This window comes from Fulmarus glacialis, unplaced genomic scaffold, assembly GCF_000690835.1.
Source record: "Fulmarus glacialis isolate BGI_N327 unplaced genomic scaffold, ASM69083v1 scaffold6435, whole genome shotgun sequence".
NCBI lineage: Eukaryota > Metazoa > Chordata > Aves > Procellariiformes > Procellariidae > Fulmarus > Fulmarus glacialis.
In genome coordinates, this window is record NW_009213593.1 from 1269 (window position 1) to 21808 (window position 20540).

The window sequence follows — 20540 nt, forward strand, 5'->3', positions numbered from 1 at the left end:
GCAGCTATGTAATTTCTACACACAAATATACGCTATTTGTCTTGAAAAATGAAATCATCAACTGATTTCTATGTTGGGGATTTTTTTAAACACAGTGTTGCATCTGCTTTAATTTTGACAAAGTAGGTACTTCTATTCTGCTGCAAGACACGCAGTGCCCAGAAAAGGAAATTAACTTAAATTGTAGTTCAGCATAGGTAATAGGGTCCATAAATTCAAACGCATGGGGCTTGGGCCTTCACATGCACAGCCTCACCCTATGAGCAGAAAACTTTTGCTATGAAGTCCAGGAGCTCTCAGTGAAGCAAGTAATACAATGTGGCATCAGAGCTGCTTATTTCCCTTTGCTGTTGCCTGTAATCCATTAATCCAGCAATAAATGAAAACAAACACTCTCACTGGCTTTTCACTAATGATTTTATCTGGTTTTGTGTGGTTTTACTCTTTGCTTCTCACTTAAATTTCATGAAAAAAATTAGTTTCCTTTAATACGGTAAAAGGCAGTCAAAGTTACAGAAAAAATCATGATCCATAATATCATACAACTAACAGGAGTACTGAGACATTTCATTTCCTAAGTAATCCACAGTCACGTAAAAAGATGAAGTATCTGCTCCTTAACATCCGAAGTTGAAGAAGGTATTTTACAAAGAGCATTAAGGTTTGCTCTGTGTTTTCTATGAAAACAGGGCAAACATTATCTACTTGAAGGACCTTGTGATAACACATGTTGTATATTAACCTCAGCAATTTGCTTGCTGTGAGTGCTTAGTGTTAGAACAAATGCACTTCTTTGTGATACTGTTATTAAAGGTCTCCCAGGCCGTTTGCATGATCCACTTCAAATATTATATAATTTTAGTTTATCCAGACCCGTAACCTGGTAACTTAAATTTTAATTTTTAAAGAGGGAGGGAGGAGGTGGTGTCCTGCAGGCTATATCCTGCTATTACTTGATTTACTGTGACTGTAGCATGTAAGAGCTGATTGTGCACTTAATAAGGGAGAGAAATTATTTGCTCCTAAATAATAGATCAAGGAGCATTATGTTGCCTAACTGTGAATGCCTTATTCTGTGGCACACAAACAACAAAGCTGCATCAGCTGATTTGCCATACCTGGACACGGCTGTGTGTTGCAGAGCGCTTCTTCCGTGTGCAGCCCAAGGCAGATATCTCCTCCATATGCTGGTGCTGGGTTTGTGCAGGAGCGGGTTCTCATGTAATGCCCTCCTCCACAAGTTGCCGAGCACTTCGACCAAGATGACCAACAAGACCAACCTCCATCCACTGAAAAGACAGAAAATACCATATTGTTCCAAGTTAATGTGTAACATGACATAATCCAACACATCTTTCTCATATTCTGTGGATCTAATTCATGGCCTACTGAAATTATTGGACATTTTCAGGTGCCACCGGACATAGGGACACAAATTTAATCTTACCACAATGCAATTTAATTTACATATTTTAAAAGCCCCTGCTGTACTGGAAAGTCTAACAAAGTTACTCATCCATCTAAGACACTTTTAGTGGGTATCATATTAGTTTTAAGGACAAAACTGTTTTCTTTTTCTTTTCCTTTTCTTTTCTCACTTGTGAGGAAACAAAATACCAAAGCTTGTTTAGCAGAAGTATTATAAGCTCAAAGTAAATTTTTATTCATAAAATAAAACTTAGCCCAATAATATCAACAGAGACTGAGGAATCCAGATTTTGTTTTGCAACCCAGGTGAGATTGCCTTAAGCCTACAATCCATTTCAATTGATCTAACAGTTGTAGGGTTTGATGCGCCGATATAATGTTACAATCTTAATGCAGCTCTAGCATAGATGCCAGCAGCAGAACAACGGCGGTACTGCAAAAAAGCAACAGACGAATGACAAAAAGGAGGTGCCACTTAAAGTTTCAAACACAGGTTCCTGAATAATATTTTTTTTTCCCCCCTATTACTATTTACTGATTCAAGTATGTCAAACTGTTCTCCAGTCTGAGTTTTCATAAAGTTCCCCTGAAACGTAAGCTGGATTTCACAGGAGCCCCATTTGTCAGATGGCTTTTGACACATGGCCACTAGACAGGCTTTTAATGAAAGTTCACCTCATTGCCTGCACCGGACTGTCTCCTTTGCAGCCTCTGTTCTTAAAGCTACTGCTCCAGGATGTACTTCTGGCATTTATGGCCATATTGCAGCCCATCTGCCAAAGGCTTCCTATCTGCAGCCACATGACAAAGTCAGATGTACTTCTCCCAGGGACAGCATTCCCTCTGTAAAGAATCTCTGTACTTTGTTCATTTCTCTTTCAATTTTTTTGGGGGAGAAAAAAGCAACAAAAAACTAAACTTTCAAAATTTTCATATCCTACAAAAAATGAATTTCTTTTCAAACCATCACTTGCTTTCTTGACACTTAAGTAAAGAAATGATTTACCATGTCTGCAACTGATTAATAGAAATAGAGCGTGTGTAATTCAACTGATGCTAACAGATAAGACCCTAAGTATAATAAAAGCAATGTGCCAGTAAAGTTTTGTTTTATGACAGGGCCCTAAACTGAGCAGGTTTCACCTTTTTTTTCTCCCATCACTCACAGCAGCAGTGGGCATTTTACCACACAAGACAGAAACTCATTATTCCTACTTTTAAAAATACTAGGTAAGTACACATTTTCTGTACGCAATTTTTACAGTGCACTCATTTAAGACATTCCTTGTAAGACTTTACTTCATGGTTTGTCGAAACAATTGATTGTCACTGAAGTCTCCAAAACATTCATCCAGCATTTTACAATGATTCCTTTTGATACTTTCTGTTCAATTAATGAAACAGCCTTTCAAGGAGTAAACCAGTTTCCACTGGTTTATTGAAATGCTATTCCATAATTATCTCTTACCAAAAAAAAGGAGGTTCCAAATCTGAAAAGAATTAACTTACAATGAAAATACCTGTGCAGTATTTGCATTTAAATTCTCTCTTAGACGGAGACTTAGAACATTAAAAAAATACTCATTTTGTTTTGGTAGCATTGTATATCACAAATGCACCCAATGAGTCAAGTAGAATGATTTCTATGCAAAGGCTGCAACAGTGAGAAAATGAGCTAGGAGAATGTGGTTATTTTGATATTAAAACCTATACATGCATTTTTGAATGTAATTTCAGATACAACATACCCTCGGGTTCTCATCTGCTAATCAAACAGGTAATTTGCTAGTGCATACCTAAGGCTATTAACTAATCCTGTAAGCGAAGTTGTTGAATATATAACATTTTAGTCTCTGTATTGTTTGCAACATTATCCTACAAATCAAGAAAGCACGGAGTTGGCACTTCCTGGCTAAAAACAATAGTTGTAAAAACTTTTGCAAGTAATCTATCTGGCCTCTGAATAGCCTCATTGGATAGACAGGATTTGTGGAATCTGGTACTACATTCCAAGTATGTAATTTAAATGAATGATTTCCATTATTAAGGAATTCAATGATTGCTACATTTTTTCCAGGATATATTTATCAGCCAACTCATCTAGCTATACAGAAGTATGAGAGAGTTTTATACCACCTATCATAAATAAATATTGCATCTTGGTAGAGTGCTTGACTTGTTCTCTTATTCATATAGTCACTGGAAAACAAATACGTCTTTTTGCCCGAGATAACTCTGTTAATGTAGTATTACGCAAGCTCATATCTAAGAAAGCCACAGGTTATTTGTCTTTAGTGCAGATGAAATGTACTGTGCAATTTTGTAACAACTTGAAGACATGGTATCTTTTGTTCAGAACTTGCCTCTTTTTTTTTTTTTTTTTAAATTACGTCAAATAAACGCAGAAGCTGTTACCTAAGCTATTCATTTCATGCGATATTAAGGCTTTACCTTTCCAGATACTCCCTTTTTTCTTTTTTTTTTTTTTTTTTAAATTTAAAATGATCCTTGACTAGCTCAAATGAATAATCAGAGGCATTTCTGCTGCAATGTAGACCTCCACGAAACAGAATGACAGCCTGAGATTGCCTAGACAGAAGATAAATTGTCTGCAAACATTACCTGTGGCTTGTTCACTGCAATGGAGACAGTGACCCCCAGCACTTTCTACTTACTTTTCAATGGACCAGAGTGAGAATTACAAATGTGCATGCATTTGAAACTGCCATCTGCCATCTATTTATAGGTGGCAGAGAACACAGAGACCAATGTGACATCTAGGCATGTCACCATGTTCCACAACTGTGATGATCATGGCTATACTACAAGCCTTCAGATGTAAAGGGAGAAGTGGGTCTGGGGAAGATGGGAAAGGACAGACATAATATAATAGTCAACATTAGATTTGATCACAGTTGAGCTGGACGGTGTAATTATAACTGTTTTTCTTAGTGAGTATTTACTGACACACTGCCATCCTAAATCTCTAGGCCCTTCAAGCACTATCATAACTACCTCTTTTATTTGTCCCCAGAACTTTTCCTTCTCAGCAACAAAGGATGATAAAGCATCATCATGGTTAAATAAGATCAAAGGAGTGGGTATTTACTGCTTGAGTTTTTACAAGACCTAAAAGAGAGCTCTGTGGTTTCTTTCATCTTTCTTTAAAGTTGCTTAGCAACACAGCACCATCTGGTTTTTTTTTTTTTTTAGTTTTTCCTCTTGTCATGGAGTCCTTAATGTTATTTCTGCTTCTCATAGGAGGAAAAATACACAGCTGCAAGGAAGGTCCAGTCACTACAGTTTCTTTACATAACAGTTTTGTAGAACTGTTGGACAAAAGAAAGTCGTTAAAGCAGTTGCACAATGAAAGATACAAAGAGTCTTTACGTTTTCTGACAATTACTGAGGTTGGTCCCTTTTGGAAGAAGGCACCCTTCAGCTAGCAGGGTGCTCTCAAACAATGCTCTTTCCTCTACAGTAAAAAAATTTTTGCCTATTGGCTGTTGTTGTGGTTAATAAATATTTCTTCACTATAATGAAAAAAAAAACCCATAGGGAAGAGGATATTCTAGGGAGAAGCAGTGTACAGAAACAAAATCTCCTGGGGACATGATAAAACATCCACACTACTGGAGAATGTCCAAGAGACAATTAAGTACACTGGATACCCTGCTATGCACTTGGGGTTTTACAAGGAAGTAGAAGGAAGCGTGGGCAGACACACTGACCTCACCTGCTTTCATGAGAACACAGATAGGATCGCAGGCTTTTTCATACACTGTCTGGTCTCATTTCAAATTTAAACAACCAAAAAAAAATTATTTGGTTTTTTTTGTGTATGTCTTTAGGTTTATAACTTTTCATGTTCATCTTTTTGAAAGTGTAGCAAAAGAAAATAAAAAATGCTGAGAGGTCAGTCTTTTCCATATGCATGGCTGAGTATAAATAGAGGGGCAGTAGTCCTTTCCACCCACCGAAATGCAGATGGTGTGCTTCCCAGTGGCTGAGTAAAAGTTAAATTCGAGGACACTGGGTTTTTGGCAGCCTACAGACCTAGGACAGTACTGCTCCCTTCCAGACACCTGGGGATCATCCCATTCCACATCACTTAGTCTACTACTTTTTCCTAATCCTGTGGGATATTGCTGCATATGTTTCAGTGTGGGAAAGAGCAATTTTTACACCGTAGTTTGCAAAGACAAAGTCTTGTTTCTGTGATGCTACAGTTACCTTTTATTCATAAAAGCAATGCTGGATGAAACAGTCAACGTACATAGTGCAGTGCAGAAACACAGAAGGCAAACAAATGCTTCTAAGGAAAGTACAACAACAAAATCTAAGGATCAACCCGGGTTTAAATCTGTAACTGAGACTCTTAAGTTAGAAAAGCAACAGTTGGTTCCAAAGGACAGTTCAGCCCCCTCCTCAATGGCTACAGAAGCAGCCTAGAGAGATCAATGCATGCGGAGAGAAATGCTTCAGCAGCCTCAGAGACAAGCTTTATTGGATCGGTGCAACTTTTTCCCCCTGATTTAGGAAGTTACTGCAGGATAAATTTTGTCTATTCCTTTAAATATATTCCTGTTTCCCTGTGGCCAAGTATGACTGCAAGGAAAAAAACAAATAGGAGGAAAAAAAAAAGCAATAATGAATTAAAAAACAACAAGCAATAACTGGCTTTAGGGGATGCATAAATAACTTAAACAGTCTTTCAGGGAGTTTTGTATATCTGAAACTCTTTATTGTTATTAGCACATTTAGTGATATATTAATTTATTCAGTTCTTCTCAGCCAAAATATCATAACTAAACCAAACTAAAACGACTATAATAAAAATTTGAAACTGGTAAAATCCCAAAATATTGTCACAAAGTATCAGAATTTCAAATCTAAGAGACAGCAACTGTCCTCTCCCTCTGATCCACCACTATGCTCTGAGAAAAAAAGGGGATAGAAATTCATGTAGGTCATGCTGCTCAATGGCACTCATGTAGCTATGCTTTAAACTCCTAATTAAGGCACATTGGTCAAGTGTTTCCATGTGCAAAAGAATAAAAGAGAAAGAACAAGAAATAAAACAAAACAAAAGTGAAGAAAAAGTTGTCTTTTCCTACAGTAATAACTGAAAAGATGTGTAATATTGTGAACGAGGACGGAATTCCTTATGTTTGGTTATTATTATTTTCAGGAAAACAAATCTTTTAGTTAGTAAATTCCTGTAATTTTTGTAAATTTGCAGAATTTACCATTCATTTCTCTTCATCACCTATTTCTCTTCATAATGTAAATATCTCACAAGTCCCCAAGGACAACAAACCCCTAATATGTCTGATTATAGATTCCTCTCTTTTCATATTGACCACATATTAGTAACTGAAAGAAAACAGAAATGTCAATGAGTATTCACAGATCCTTTCCGTAGTTATTGAGGCTGTTCAGTGCTTGCCAGCTCAACTCTATTCACCACATCTCTGAGCCATAAAAGAGGGGCTGAGGCACAGGGCCAAAGCATAATTTGCTAGTGCAAGACGATAGTGCAAATTCTGCTACCCTACGCCTCAGAGCAGTTTGGCCACATGGAACGTGAGTACTGGCAACAGGCCTTACCCTACACTGACCCCCAAACTATTTCTGCAGATTATTTGGGAGAGTGCTAGTTAGTCAAAGGCAAAATTGTATGAGGGATCATTCTAAAACTTGCACAATACAGACAAATCACATTCCTGGGCCTGGGTACAATTTCTGGCAATTTTCTGGCACTGTTCAATCTACTATTATATATTCAGCCTTCAAATACTATGAACGAAAAGTAATCTGCCCAGTGACTGCTATCAATCTGCACATCAGTGGACCGTTTACTTTGCTACAAGCTGTGGGAAAAATTTCACTGTTTCTCTCTCCCCTGCAGGCTCAAGAAAGATTTAATAGTAGCTGCTGAAGGCAGGTTCTAGATGGCTTCAGTATTTTTTTAAAGTTCTGGGATCCTGCAGCACATTTAGCCATAAATTACTGGCTATTAATATATTAATCAATGTACTTAAAACTATGCTGCAAGACACTTAACCAGACAAGAGAGCCTTGGACACTCAGTGATTGCTCCACGGGCTTTTTCATCGTGTCAGTACTTCAGAGCACTTCCAGGATGACACTGAGCCCAGATTAATTGATTTAGAGGCATCAAGTCCTATGGACTTTCAGCATGAGTTAAGCACTGCTCAGTATATTTCTCCATCACTCATCTTTCTCAGCAGTTTACATCATAAGGGTTTGATCCTGTCTGCAATAAGCAGAACAGGGAGCAAAGCAGAACCTGAGCCTGCACTTCCAGGAAGGCTTCTTCATGGCTGCCATCTCACCCCTTCCTACTAACCGGAATATTTCTGAAAGGCTAATGCCTGGACTGGACTGTAACTAAATAGTTCTGTGCCAGCAGGGAGCATGTGAAGCTGTCCTTACCCTGAGGGAGCTCAGGTAAATCTTAGAAAGCATCAAATTCTTCTTTGTTGCATTTTTATTTCTAGTACTATGGCCAGAACTTTTGGGTCGAGGTCAGAACAAAATCTCCTCACATTCCTTAGCCTTTCTGCCTGCACCTCACTCCCTCACATGGGCAAGTGTGAACTGTGCAGTCCCTGTTTTTCTCCTCGATGCTCACAGTGGCAAGAAAGGCCTGACATGTTTACTCCTACTCAGTTCCTGCATCTCTGCCTACAGCCTCATCTATGGAGGAGGGTATAGTCAATACCATGATGAGATCTGCACCTACACCAACCTTTCTCATAAACATCTGCAAGGGCTGTGTGATCAAAGCCTAACAGGGACATTTTAGAAACTCACTTAGATAGCTAGGGTGAGAATGACTTTATATAGCTGTCCTAAATATAAGCACCTACGAAATGAAATCCAGTCCCCAGCACAATGGTTAACAAGAAGGCTGAAAATTGATGCAACCATGGTTTCTCTTCCTGGCTGCTCTCCTCTGTGCCCCTACTGTGGGGTCTGCCAGGTTTGTATGCGTGGGCCTGGAGCAAAGGCTCTTCACCCATGTATTGTTTATGTCTCCCCTTTCTTGATGAGGTCTCATGAATGTCAACTGAATAGATGTTCGTGTTTACCCACCAATTTAACTTTCTGTGACTTTCATTAAAAATGGAGAGAATTCAATTTCATCAGCATGCTTCTCTAATAAAAAATTATTCCCTTTCTACAAATTTATAATCAGGTCTAATTTATGGATAAGCCTTATTCTGCAATCATTTTTTACTCTCCCATGTCTTAAAGAAAAAAAAATCAATTACATCTACCGCTTGCAATGTTTTCCCTTCAGATTTATCTGAGATCTGACTTAGCCCCTTACATTTCTTCTTAACTACTGGCAAACAGTAGTTCTGTAGCTGAGGAACTTTGTGATTCCTCGCAGGCTATCATACATCTAAATACTTCATTCAAGCTCTACAGCTTTATTCAAATTTGCTTTGTACTAAAAATAAAAATCAAACTTGTGTCTGAAGAAAGATATATTAGGACACCCCTTCTTGCTTCAGAAAGGCCCACCGCACTTTACACCAACTGATCTTTAAAAATATTTTCAAATTCAGAGACAGCAGAAGAGGGAATTATTTCTATATAAAGCACAATTTCAAGTTCTGCCTTACAACTTCATGTATTTTAGTTTTGGGTATTGGCTAACTCATAAACAACAAGGGCCTCTACATCAAACTTATGTCTGAATAACTATGTGTTATACTGGTTGGAACAATCTCCTTCACAAAAATGTAACAGTGTACTAGCTGCAGAGCTAATTAAAAATACCACTTCTGAAAGCCTTAAACTTATTTTACCCTTGAAAAAAATCCAACAAAATTCAAGACAGCATTTAATTCAAGAATCAACAGCAAGGGATGAACAACAAATCTGGCCCCATTTTATAGATAATCTGGGCCCATTTAATGAATGCACTTCAGTTATTACAGTACAGTAATACAATCAGATATCTTAAAGCTTGTGAGCAGAGCCGGTAGCTATTACCACACCACTCACCTGCCTCAAAGAAAGCTGAAGGCAACATCTCATGGAGGGATTCCCTTTGCAAGGGAAGAAGGAACTGATGAGGAGGAGCTACATTCTAGCTTGCTTCACCTACTGCGTGCACCCCTGGGGAGGCTTACACATGTTAGTACAATGGTCTCCTCAATCTTTGTCCTAATGCATTACTGTCAACCTTCAAAATTTTTCACAGATGAACAGTGCAGCCACATGAAACAGAATTGTTTATAATTTTATTATTCAAGAAAAGCAAGGCATTATGATTGCCTAGATCGGGAACTAATGAATTAGGGCATGCACTAAGGCTGTGCAAATGTGGAGAAGATTTGGGCCACAATTATAAAATTCTCTGCCAACTGTTGGTTCTCTGCTGATTCCCTTTCACCTCTCTCTCACGCTGCTTGGTGTAGAATACATGGCCACCCTTCACTGATCATGACTCTAAGCTCAGAAAGAAGCATATAATTTCTTCCCTTGATCTCCTCAGATGCTTACACTGCCTGATAAAGAAGCTACACGATAAGCATCTAAAGCTACTTTCCACCTCCTTGGATGCAGCAAGAAAATTTCCCCAGAAAGTGTTGGCTTGTGGTGCCCAAGTGTCTTTTTCAGAACCTCAACAGCTCAATAGGCGTTCACCCAGACTGAAGCAGGTATCCCCAGGAGAAATTCCTTTTGGATCTGCCCTACCAGCAGGAGATCTGGAGGCCTGAATGCTTCAGGGGGCTGCCTGAGGCATTCAAGTTGCCAAGCAATCTTACTGTTCCTATTAGCCATAAAACTGCAGAAAAGTTCACTGTCACTGAGCAGCCAGAACACTCACAGAGCTGCTGGGTTTATGGGATATCTGCCAAAACATATTGCTTAGATTCAATTCAAGATGGAAGCATGTTTTTCAAGAAACTGTGTCGTCCTGAAAGGGAAGCCCTGTCTTCTGCACAGATCTACGCATGCAGAGAATGGACAGAGGGCTGTCAAAGGGCTTACAAAGCTTAGCGAAAGCACTGAAATGATAAGATTGGACAAAATACTCATATTAAAAAAAACATAGCCATGATTTAGGGAACAGAGTTTTAACTTGTAACCATATACATATGTATATATAGACATAGATAAATACACACACAGAGGTATGTTTTACTATAGTAATATACTTATGTAATATGTATATTGCCATAGTAATCCTTCAGGTCCACACTTGAACAAATGCCAAAAGCTCCAAGTCTTCAATAATAAAATATGCAGTACTGTTATACATAATTAATACAATTAAAGATGTATGAAAGCTTATTTCTAAATTTACTTGTTGATACTGGAAAGAACTGAGCCTCTCAGTCATTATCCTTCCTCCTCTCTATTGTTTCTTACCTCGACTTCTTTCCTCCTATTCCAACTGCACTTTCTTTTCCTCATGTGTTCTCCTATATCCTTCCCCTTTTTCTTCCACAAAGCCTCTGCAAAGCTCAAAAGCCTTTGAATTTGGATGTCCGTTTTATGAAGGGTGAGAGGTGACTGAAACCAAGATCTTTTTTTTCCCCAAATGTCTAAGATACGGCAATGATTTATAACCCAAAGTAGTTTCTTGAAAACATATATTCTACTTGTAATCTTTTTTATAGAATCAGAAAGCAACTTTAAATGAAGGAGAAGCTCAAGATTCCAAGAACAATCTTTATGGCCTACTTGAGTTACCATCTAATTTGGTGATCAGTCCTGAACCTTATTTGCTGGAGGCTCTACACTCAAAAGCTAGCACAGTTTTAATGCCAGCAATCTGAGTTTAAATAAAGACTAGGCCAGATTTCTCATGTCTTGCCAGATTTCTTATGTCTTTTTTCTCTTATAAGTTTACTTATTAAAATTATATTTTTACAGTCAAAGTCTCACAAGTGAAAAAAGACATAGCTGTTAATACTGTTGATGATAAACTGATTGACATCACTGGTGAATCCTACCCAAATCCACTTATATTATAAAGGTAAATTTGAGCTGTAGTTTATTCAAAAACCAAAACAAAACCCAAACCCACCAACTGAACCCCCCCCCCTCAAACAAACTGTTGCAAGATATACCCTTGAAGATGAGTTATTTTATTTTCACATGCTTCTCTCATTTCAGTTGACTCTTACCTGGACAAGGCAAAATGTTGCATTCCTGGTACTCTAGAGATGGGCCGAGGCAAGGAAGTCCCCCATACTTGGGCTCAGGATTGCTGCAGACCCGTTTGCGATTCCGTATGCCTCTACTGCAGTCACGACTGCACTGAGACCATGGAGACCACGGTGACCAGGCACCATTGATGGTATGAGCAGAGTATCGTCCAGAACGCAAGAAATCCCCTGACAATCCTAATAAAATAAGGATTGGAAAAAACAATACTGAATTAAAACAGTATCTCAAAACAATTTTTTCCTCTTCAAATTTACTCCTAGGCTTCTAATAGTAATATGACCAGGAGGGTTTTGTCCTTTAGTCTCACAGTCCAAACCCTAGTTTCATCTCAAGAATCTCTTCTGTAATAGAAATTTCATAATCACTTGCACAGAACTACAGTGAAGACTTGGATCCAAATCTTTAGTTAAAGCTTTACAGCTGCATTGGATTCAGTAATGACTAAAGTCAATTTACTCCACCTGAGGATGATAAATATTATCTCTCTCTTGCACAGGAATTGTCATGAGAAAATCTCCACATACATTACATAGGTATTATTGCCTCTGTGCCAAGAAGGTGGCACAGAAGACAGGACTGAGCTGCCTGTGACCACTCAGAGCCAGCTCCCCTGGTCCCACTGCAGGGCTTTGCTCACTTGATCTGCCCAGCCTGCCTCCACTAGTGCTTGCTGTGCCCAAAGGCTCATGGGTGTCCTAGAAAGCAATGCACTGTACTTATCTGAACCATAGTCAGACTTCAGACAGTGCACAGCAATAATTCCACAAAATCTAGTGAGACTGCCCTTTTGTGAAGAGCAATGTTCTGCCATTTAAAAAAGAGAGTTTATTTTCCACTGAGTTGAAGTGTTCTAAACCACATATAAGCTACGGAAAACAGCCTTTTGGAGACACACACGATAGAATACTTCCTAGTTAAAATAACCATCTGGCAAGTGGAAAACATCTTTTCCAAGTGAGTTTAGTACCGAGAAAAGGCATTAGATTAAACAGTGATGGAGACTGAAGTCCACTATTTATCAGTGAAAGGGGAACACACCGAATCTTGTTCACAGCATACAACCAATATGCCTGGATGTAGCCCCGGGTGAAGTTCTAATAATCTGTAGTTAATTTGAGTATCTCTGTCACTTTCAGGCTTGGTCCTGCATGGAAAAATACTCCCTCAACTGTACTGAGCACAACACCGAAATCACTCTTGAGCTGTAGCATTACCTCTAAGCATCACTACAAAGCATCTCCGGCAACACTACTGGGATTTCCTACTGTTTGCCAAAGCAGTTCACCTTCTGCGGCGCTAGCATCACTGGAAACTCTATGATTGATGGACCACTAACTACTGCTTTTATTCCAAGCACTTATTTAAGTAGTTGTGATGAGAGAAGGTCCCATGAATGGTACTTAAAACAACCGAGGATGTGGCTGCCTGCCTGTGCTAGAGCTTCAGTATTGCTAATATAAGAACAGATGAATGGTATCAACAGTGGAGAAACGCATGGGATTGTTTGCAGCTGAACTGCAGCACAAACTTTTATTCTTAAGAAATTGTTTTCTGCCCTACCCACAAGCACAGGCGCTGTGGGAGTATCAAATGGAGCTAACGAAACAGAAGATGTACTGAATCACGCACTGAAAACAGCTACAAGTAATACTGTGAAGGGACTGCCCAACAGGAGTCCTGGACTGAACAGGACCAGTAAGTACTCTAGATAACCAGAATGGAGGAGCCCCTCATTCGTGGTGTCCAGTATTGAAACAATTACGTCCTATTTCTACCTGTGCTTATGGCATTAGTAATACTGCTTAAGTTCTGCCCCGAGAAGTATATTCACAGTCATCCCAAAGTAGATGAGACTTTGCATATTTTTGTTCAACACTTGGTAACAACTGGCAATATTGGAATGATGATGCAGTGACACAGAAATATTTTTAATAAGAAACTGTTGAAATTGATAAGAAAACAGCAGAACAGCAATATAAAAATTACTAAAAATGGGTAAAACCTTTCAGTGATTATAGAGGGTAACTATTTCTCTTCTGCTGAGCCAGATTCTATTACACAGATATTAAAAGCAGCATTTCAAGAAACATGACATACATTCAAATCCAAAAAGGGAGCAAGTACAGAGAAACAGTATGGGAATTATTAATATAGGTCCACTTTCCAGCTCTGTAAAAGCCTTTTTTTGCAATTTTGTATCACTTTGGTCATGGAAATGCCCAGCTTATGCACACAGTGAGCTGTGAGACCAAAATAATACTATTTTTTTATACCAGAATTTCAAATTAAGTTTTCTTTTTTTAGTTATTAAATTAACAGTAGCACAAACAATGGAAAAAGTGTTAATCAGACCAGATTGCCAGTCATTTTCTTCATAAAACACTGCAGTGTGCATCACTTCATACCAATACTAGGATGTTCTGAAGACAGTTTTGCAGGACAGGTGTAGCTTTTTCAGTCCTAAGGGAAATGTGTGACCTTATTTGCCATCATGATATTAGATTTCTTGCAATTCAAATTGGGGAGTGGGGAGGGGAATCTTCTAAGGGAAAGCTCTGAGGTACTTTGACTCTGAAACAGAAGAATATTCTAAAGAATCTTTTCAGTGTGGAGTTTGGTCTGCAGCAAGTGTTCCCCTGTGTTTTCTCCTTTCCAAAGCATTAAAAAATTTATTACAAGGAGCAGCCTTTTCACAGTTTTACAGCAATTCATACAGTGTTCACAGAGGGGCTTTTAGAATTTTCTCTTCAGACAGAAACTGCACATTAAAAAATTAACATTATGACACTAGTGACGTTAAAAATAACAAGATCAGTTTACATTCTGGAAAGGCAGTACTATATATTCCTTGAACAACCTTATAGCCTTCTACAATGAGGTGACTAGGTTCATGGATGAGGGGAGAACAGTGGATGTTACTTATCTCAACTTTAGTAAGGGTTTTGACACTGTCTCCCATAACTTCCCAACAGACAACTCAACAAAGTATGGGCTAGATAAGTGGACAGTGCGATGGATCGAAAACTGCCTGAACAACCGGGCCCCGAGGGCTGTGATCAGTCATACAAAGTCCAGCTGCAGGAAAGTCACTAGTGATGTGTGCCAGGAGTCAGTACTGGGTCCAATCCTGTTTAACACCTTCATTAATGACCTGGACGAGTTTGCTGATGATACAAAACTGGGAAGAGTGGCTGATACACCAGAGGGTTGTGTCGCACTTTGACTAGGCAGAGAGGAACCTCATGGAGTTCAACAAGGGGAAATGCAAAGTCTTGCATCTGGGGAGGAACAACCCCACGCAACAGTAGTTTGAGGCCAACCATGTAAAAAGTAAGTGGTTATACAAAACCAAGTCCTATCTGTATCACAGTTTACAACAAATTCAATAGGAGAAGGTATAAATATAAAAGCATTGCAATCTTTCAGATCAAGTGGCATGAGACTATGAAAACTCCTACTTTTCCCATTAAACTGTGGTATTCTTGCTTGCCACCTCTGTTTGTGATTTGGATCACTTTCTGATTGCTCCACATCCACCTCCAAGAACAGAAACCAGATTGTGCCACCCAACAGAAAACAACATTAAGCCTTCTGTATTTCTCAGCTTATTGCCCCCAAGATGAAAATATCTGGCTAAAACAGAATGCAACGGCCAATGCCCTTGGCTGGTAACAACAAAAGTCTAGATGCTAAAGCAACACCTAAGCTCTCCTTATTTAAAGCCTATCTGCAGAAATAGTTGTGAAATCTGCAAAAGGAATGATCAGTCATAGCATCATCAGTGAACTAATAAACAGTTTTCCCAAGACAGACAGAACAGCTGTGAATCAAATCCAGATCCGGCCTTTATGACAGGGTCATCATTCAAATGTTTTAAACTAAATCATTCTCAGAAAGCTTATGGCTGACTTAAAGCCCTGTGAACAACAAGAATGTATGAATTCTGCCTGCAGTTTACCAACAGGCTTATTTTCAGTTGTTTAGAAGTTGCACTCAATTAATAAATTGCTGCACACTGAGGCTAGAAAAGGGAATTTAACTACTTAATCCCAGTACAACTTTAAACAGGCAGCTGTGCTTCCCTAAGGCAAAAATTTCCACAAGTCACAAGTACTGCAAAAACTTCATCAAAAGCAATCACAGGGATTTTGTGGACAAAATAACCACCAACTTCTAAGACCAGGGAAGACAAAAGATATGAACTGATATCTAAACAGAAGACTGTTCTCTCATTTTAAGTGCTTATGCTTTGTTCAATATGGGCAAAATTACAGAGAAATTAGCACTGCATCACTGTTGACTGACTTATTCCATTATACTTAGCAAGCATGTATAACAGAAAAAGAAAAGTCTAATTAAGTTACATGATTCTGATCTAAACCAAGATGATTTGATAATTTCTAAGTAATTTTTTAAAACTTTTTGGTTGAATTGCAATAGTCTTATAACTCCACAAGAAATCAATCCTGTTTGGAGACATGTTAACATAAAAGTCACCTGCCCTGACTAGTACAGGAGAAAAAAATCTGCCTTTGCAAAAGCCTGTAATGAGGCTTTGATTGGCCTAATTCTTCTTGAAGACTGCAACATTCCCAGCCAAGTTCAATTAATTTGCCTTAAAAGCAAGGCTTTAATAAAGCACATATATTTATAATAATTCTCTAGTCTAGCCTGTAGCTAAGGAATACAGCTCTAAGCAAGCGAGAAGTAGCAGTGACACCTGATAAATTATATTACTTCACTGATTTATGCCTTATGTCCTCCTGTTCAAACCTAACAAAGAAAATTCAATTATCCGAGCAGTCTAGGTTCATGACTTTGGGAAAAGATGATCTGGAGCCAAAATTCAAGGATCCTGAATCATTTCTAAATGACAGCATGCAACACTGTTTAAAGTGCAGCAGGTAACAAGAATAAGCAGAGACTGTTTCCGTGTCACTTTCTGAAGATATTCTGCAAGTATTTGACAACATAATTGAAGCATAAAACTTATATACCTTCAGGCCTATATATCTATAACTTATAAAAACCTTATAAACCTTCAAAACTTACTTAGTAAAATTTAAATGGTAAAATGCAATGACAAACATTAATGCAATGCAAAGATAACATATTAAAAAAAAAACAAACAGTAAGCAGATGGAGGATGTTATGCTACCACGAGAACTTTATTTCTTGTAATTAGCTTTTCTGTGTTTAAATATTTAATTCCAAAGTTCCACGGAAGAGTTGTTGTTTGTCAATCAAACTTGAATTTGTCATCAAATTCAGTTCTAACTTCCACAATTCATTTTGTTCTTATCTCAGAATACCACGGTTTAGCTTCAATAAGACAGTATAAGAGATAACATCTCAACATGTACTCCTCCTGACTACAGGACATTACTGATTACCAGCACCTGTTTTATTCCGTACTAAATTCTGAAGGCACTATAGATTTCCTGTGGGTAACACTAGGATTTAATCACTCTCTTCGCAAGAGATCGTGGCCACTAAAACAGTATTTCTGAAAAAATTACATCCTGCCTTCAAAAATAACTATTGTTTTAAGTTTGGCATAGAGAAAGCAGTGACAACCGGGAATCTAAGTTCAGGTTTCCAGGTGCCTTTTTCTCCTTTAAGGAATTTGTGACTTTTCTTCAGATTTTATTCTCCCTTCCCATCCCCTCCCCCCCCAAAAAAAGGGAAAAAAGCAAATAAAAGACTCTTTCAGACTATTTGACTGAAATTAGAAGGGTTGTCTTTGTTCAATTGTTTTCTGAAGGTATTTTGGGAGCTAACCTCGTCTAACTTTGGCCATGTCAAATTCAGGTGTCTTGTCTAAGCTCAACATTGCTGTTTCCTTTGTATACACCATGGAAGGAAAGTGGTACCTCTAGAGGGTGATTTGTGCCCATTATATCAGGTGCTTATCTTCAGATGGATCCCTCATTCCTGAGGGGTGCTAGCTGTCTTTGCAGACTACAATGGAGTCTAGAGTTAGGTGAGATAAATTCAACCTGGAAAAATCAGGTAACCTCATACCTTGTGAAATTTTTATCCCTGGATTAAACACTTATGTTTTCAACACAATTCATAGTGCTTATATATCAGATAATCCTACAGAGAGTCAGTATGCTTAATGAAGATATTTAATATGTTTCATAAGCACACATTAGAGCCTATAGAGATGTAATTTCTAGACTTCTAATGCTGGACTGTACAGACATTAGCATTAAGATGTGCAACAACGTACACAATCTCTCTCAGTTTATTTGAAATAGCTGTCCTTTCCCTATCTGAGCAGTACATGAAAACACAGAGGCAGAGAACAAAATTATTTTTCTTTCCTCTTAATCAAACTTCAAATCAGGAAAGCATGAATACAGTGTGCCAATGCTACTGCTTGGTTGATTGAGATAGAAATCTTACCACACTCAGGAGGAGTCTAGTGGGTTTCTGGCAAGAAGTTCTACCTCAAAGCTCAGACTGCAAAGAAAGTTTGCTTTGCTAGTGTCTGACAGTGAAACATGATTCTGTTTAACACGGCATGACTATAGTTGCACAGTGGGAGATTACAGGCAATGAGAAAATTTCTAACAAATGGCTCTCTTCTGCAAAGAACAGAGAACTGATCTTTGCAGAACACATCTTTGGTAATGAGGTATGCCAAGCATGCTGTACCAGTATTAATCTTTCTATAAAAGCCAGCAAATTGCTACAGTTCAACATGGAGATAATGAAAAGAATGTTTCACAGTATCCAGGCTGTGGTCAGGTGGAAGTAGGTTATGATGTTCCCTTGCTATTTAGCCATAAATTGTGAAAGTGTCCGCCAAAATTCATGGTTTCCCATTCTCATGAGACCCTTCTGTTCCAAAAGCTACAGCTACACTACATGACTCTTATTCATGTATTTTTTTCCCCATGAAATCAAGAAGCAGTAGAGGGGTGGCGTGTTGACCCAAATCCAAACCTGGGAGCAGGGAAGTGCTCCTGAATCCTGCAGTTTAGCAGCAGTCAGTAAGTTTCATCACATCAGCAAATCAAAACAGTGCCCTGCACGCCCCAAAATGTTCTACTCCATACTGTTCTGACATCCATAATAAGAAAAAGCCTAAGCAAACAGGATGAAAATAAAATGTGGCTAAAGGAGACATAACAGTAACTCTTTTCACCAGAAGCATATTGGTTAATGCAGCCACTTGGAATACCGACTGGGTTTGTTCTTTATTAAAGAATAATTAAAGACTCACTGGCCAGAAAGAGTCAAAGAATGAGCATGCATTAATGACAAAGTTATGAGGGCACTCACTAGGAAGAATGGACAGATGTATAACAGTTTCTGCCCTGTCGACTACTCAATAGGAATTATTTAAATATTCAGTAGTTTTGGGATTAGTCAGCAAAAATACTTCTCCCGGATGAACATTTCAATTACTATGCAACAGGGTCACTCCTATACATTGGTCCAATGATTAATTATTTCCAAATGAAGCAAAGCAGCAGCTTCAGCAAGTTGCAACAAATAAGCTACAACACCAGGAAATTCAGGAATCTGATGTCCAGAAGTGAAAGAAAAATCTTCAAGCTAATCAGGCAAAGAATGCACCTGAACCCACACCCTTGTCTCTTGCACTCTTCCTGGATACTTTATTTAACAAAACGTAGGCCCTGTTACTTCTGATAATATTCTGTAAGAAGGAGTCAGCTTACGCATCCAACTCCAGCAGAGGACTTATGATCATGACTTCAGAGCTGAGAAAGGTGTATCCATGCTTAATTTTCTTGCAGCAATGTGATCTAAGACAAACTGGCTCTTGCACAGGTTTGTCCTGCTGACCTGCTCTCTAAGTAGTGCGTTGGCTTTCATATACTCCATTCTTAAGTGCTGACATCTCAGCTGTCAGACTAGATTCTTCTGTAGGTCTACTTCTAGTTGTTGTGATAACTCTCCTAATTCTGTACTATCTGGTGGGAAAAATATTCTGTTTCTCATTTAATCTCATGAAATTTTAAAAAGGTGTCATAAGTGCTGGAAGACAGCAAAAAGCAAAAGTCTTATTTGGGACAAGAAAGGTAGGTCATACACCAATCCTAGCAGAGCAAAATCTTTGCTAAATGCTACTTTGAAACTTAATTCGGATGAAAACAGGAGAACAGCAGAAACACTTGTTATGAGAGTTGCACCATGCCAAAATCTGCCTTGCTATCCAGACCTAAAAAATAAACATTGGAGACTGTAGATTACCTGAAATGGGAATGACATAGAGTATGAAACTAAGCCTCATCTGGAGTACCACAGGTTTTGTTTTATTATTTCATGCAGTTCACTGCTATGTATTTCTTTAAAAAATTACTAAGTCCTGCCCCCTCCAAAGAGACACAGATGTCGTATGAATCAATGAAGGTTTTACACATGGGGGAAGCTTCTAGCATCTTCTCACAGAAGCCACCCCTGCAGCGCCCCCCACCCGCTACCAAAACCTTGTACCACATAAACCCAATACAGGCAGGAAATGCTTAACACTGATTTTCACAATAGTTGGTCTGTCTGAAAAAAATACTGAGAATTAGAAAGCCCAAGGACTCAGAAACCATTCACTCTTTGTGGCCTTAGATAAGCTAAACGCCTTCAGTTATACACTTTTCAGCTAGCCTGGGTGTTGTGAAGATACAAAAGGCTATGTAAGTGAAAAGCAGGTCTATAAATATTAAAATATAAGAATTAAAAATCAGTATTTCCTTAGATTATATAACTAAATATAATACTTAAAAAGAAACACTGATATATAATTAAAACTGGATAATTAATGAAATGTATTAATAAAATTAGAGTGGCTGTCAGAAGTTCTCGTTTTTATTTTTTTTATATATATATATATACACACATACATAACATTTATTCAAAAC

The 20540-nt window shown here is 38.3% G+C and overlaps 1 protein-coding gene across 1 annotated transcript in view; it reads right to left on the reverse strand.

Moving 5' to 3' along the window:
* Positions 1–1118: 1118 nt before the first annotated feature.
* The window catches only part of LOC104077118 (semaphorin-5A {ECO:0000250|UniProtKB:Q13591}-like), a gene marked incomplete at its 3' end in the record, with an annotated part of 28710 nt that continues 9288 nt past the window's right edge, over positions 1119–20540 (reverse strand). The window contains exons 4-5 of the mRNA XM_009578236.1: positions 11607–11825; positions 1119–1289 (exon numbers count right to left, since the gene is read on the reverse strand). Of these exons, the coding sequence (XP_009576531.1) occupies positions 1119–1289; positions 11607–11825 (390 nt within the window). The remainder of the gene's footprint in view (positions 1290–11606; positions 11826–20540) is intronic.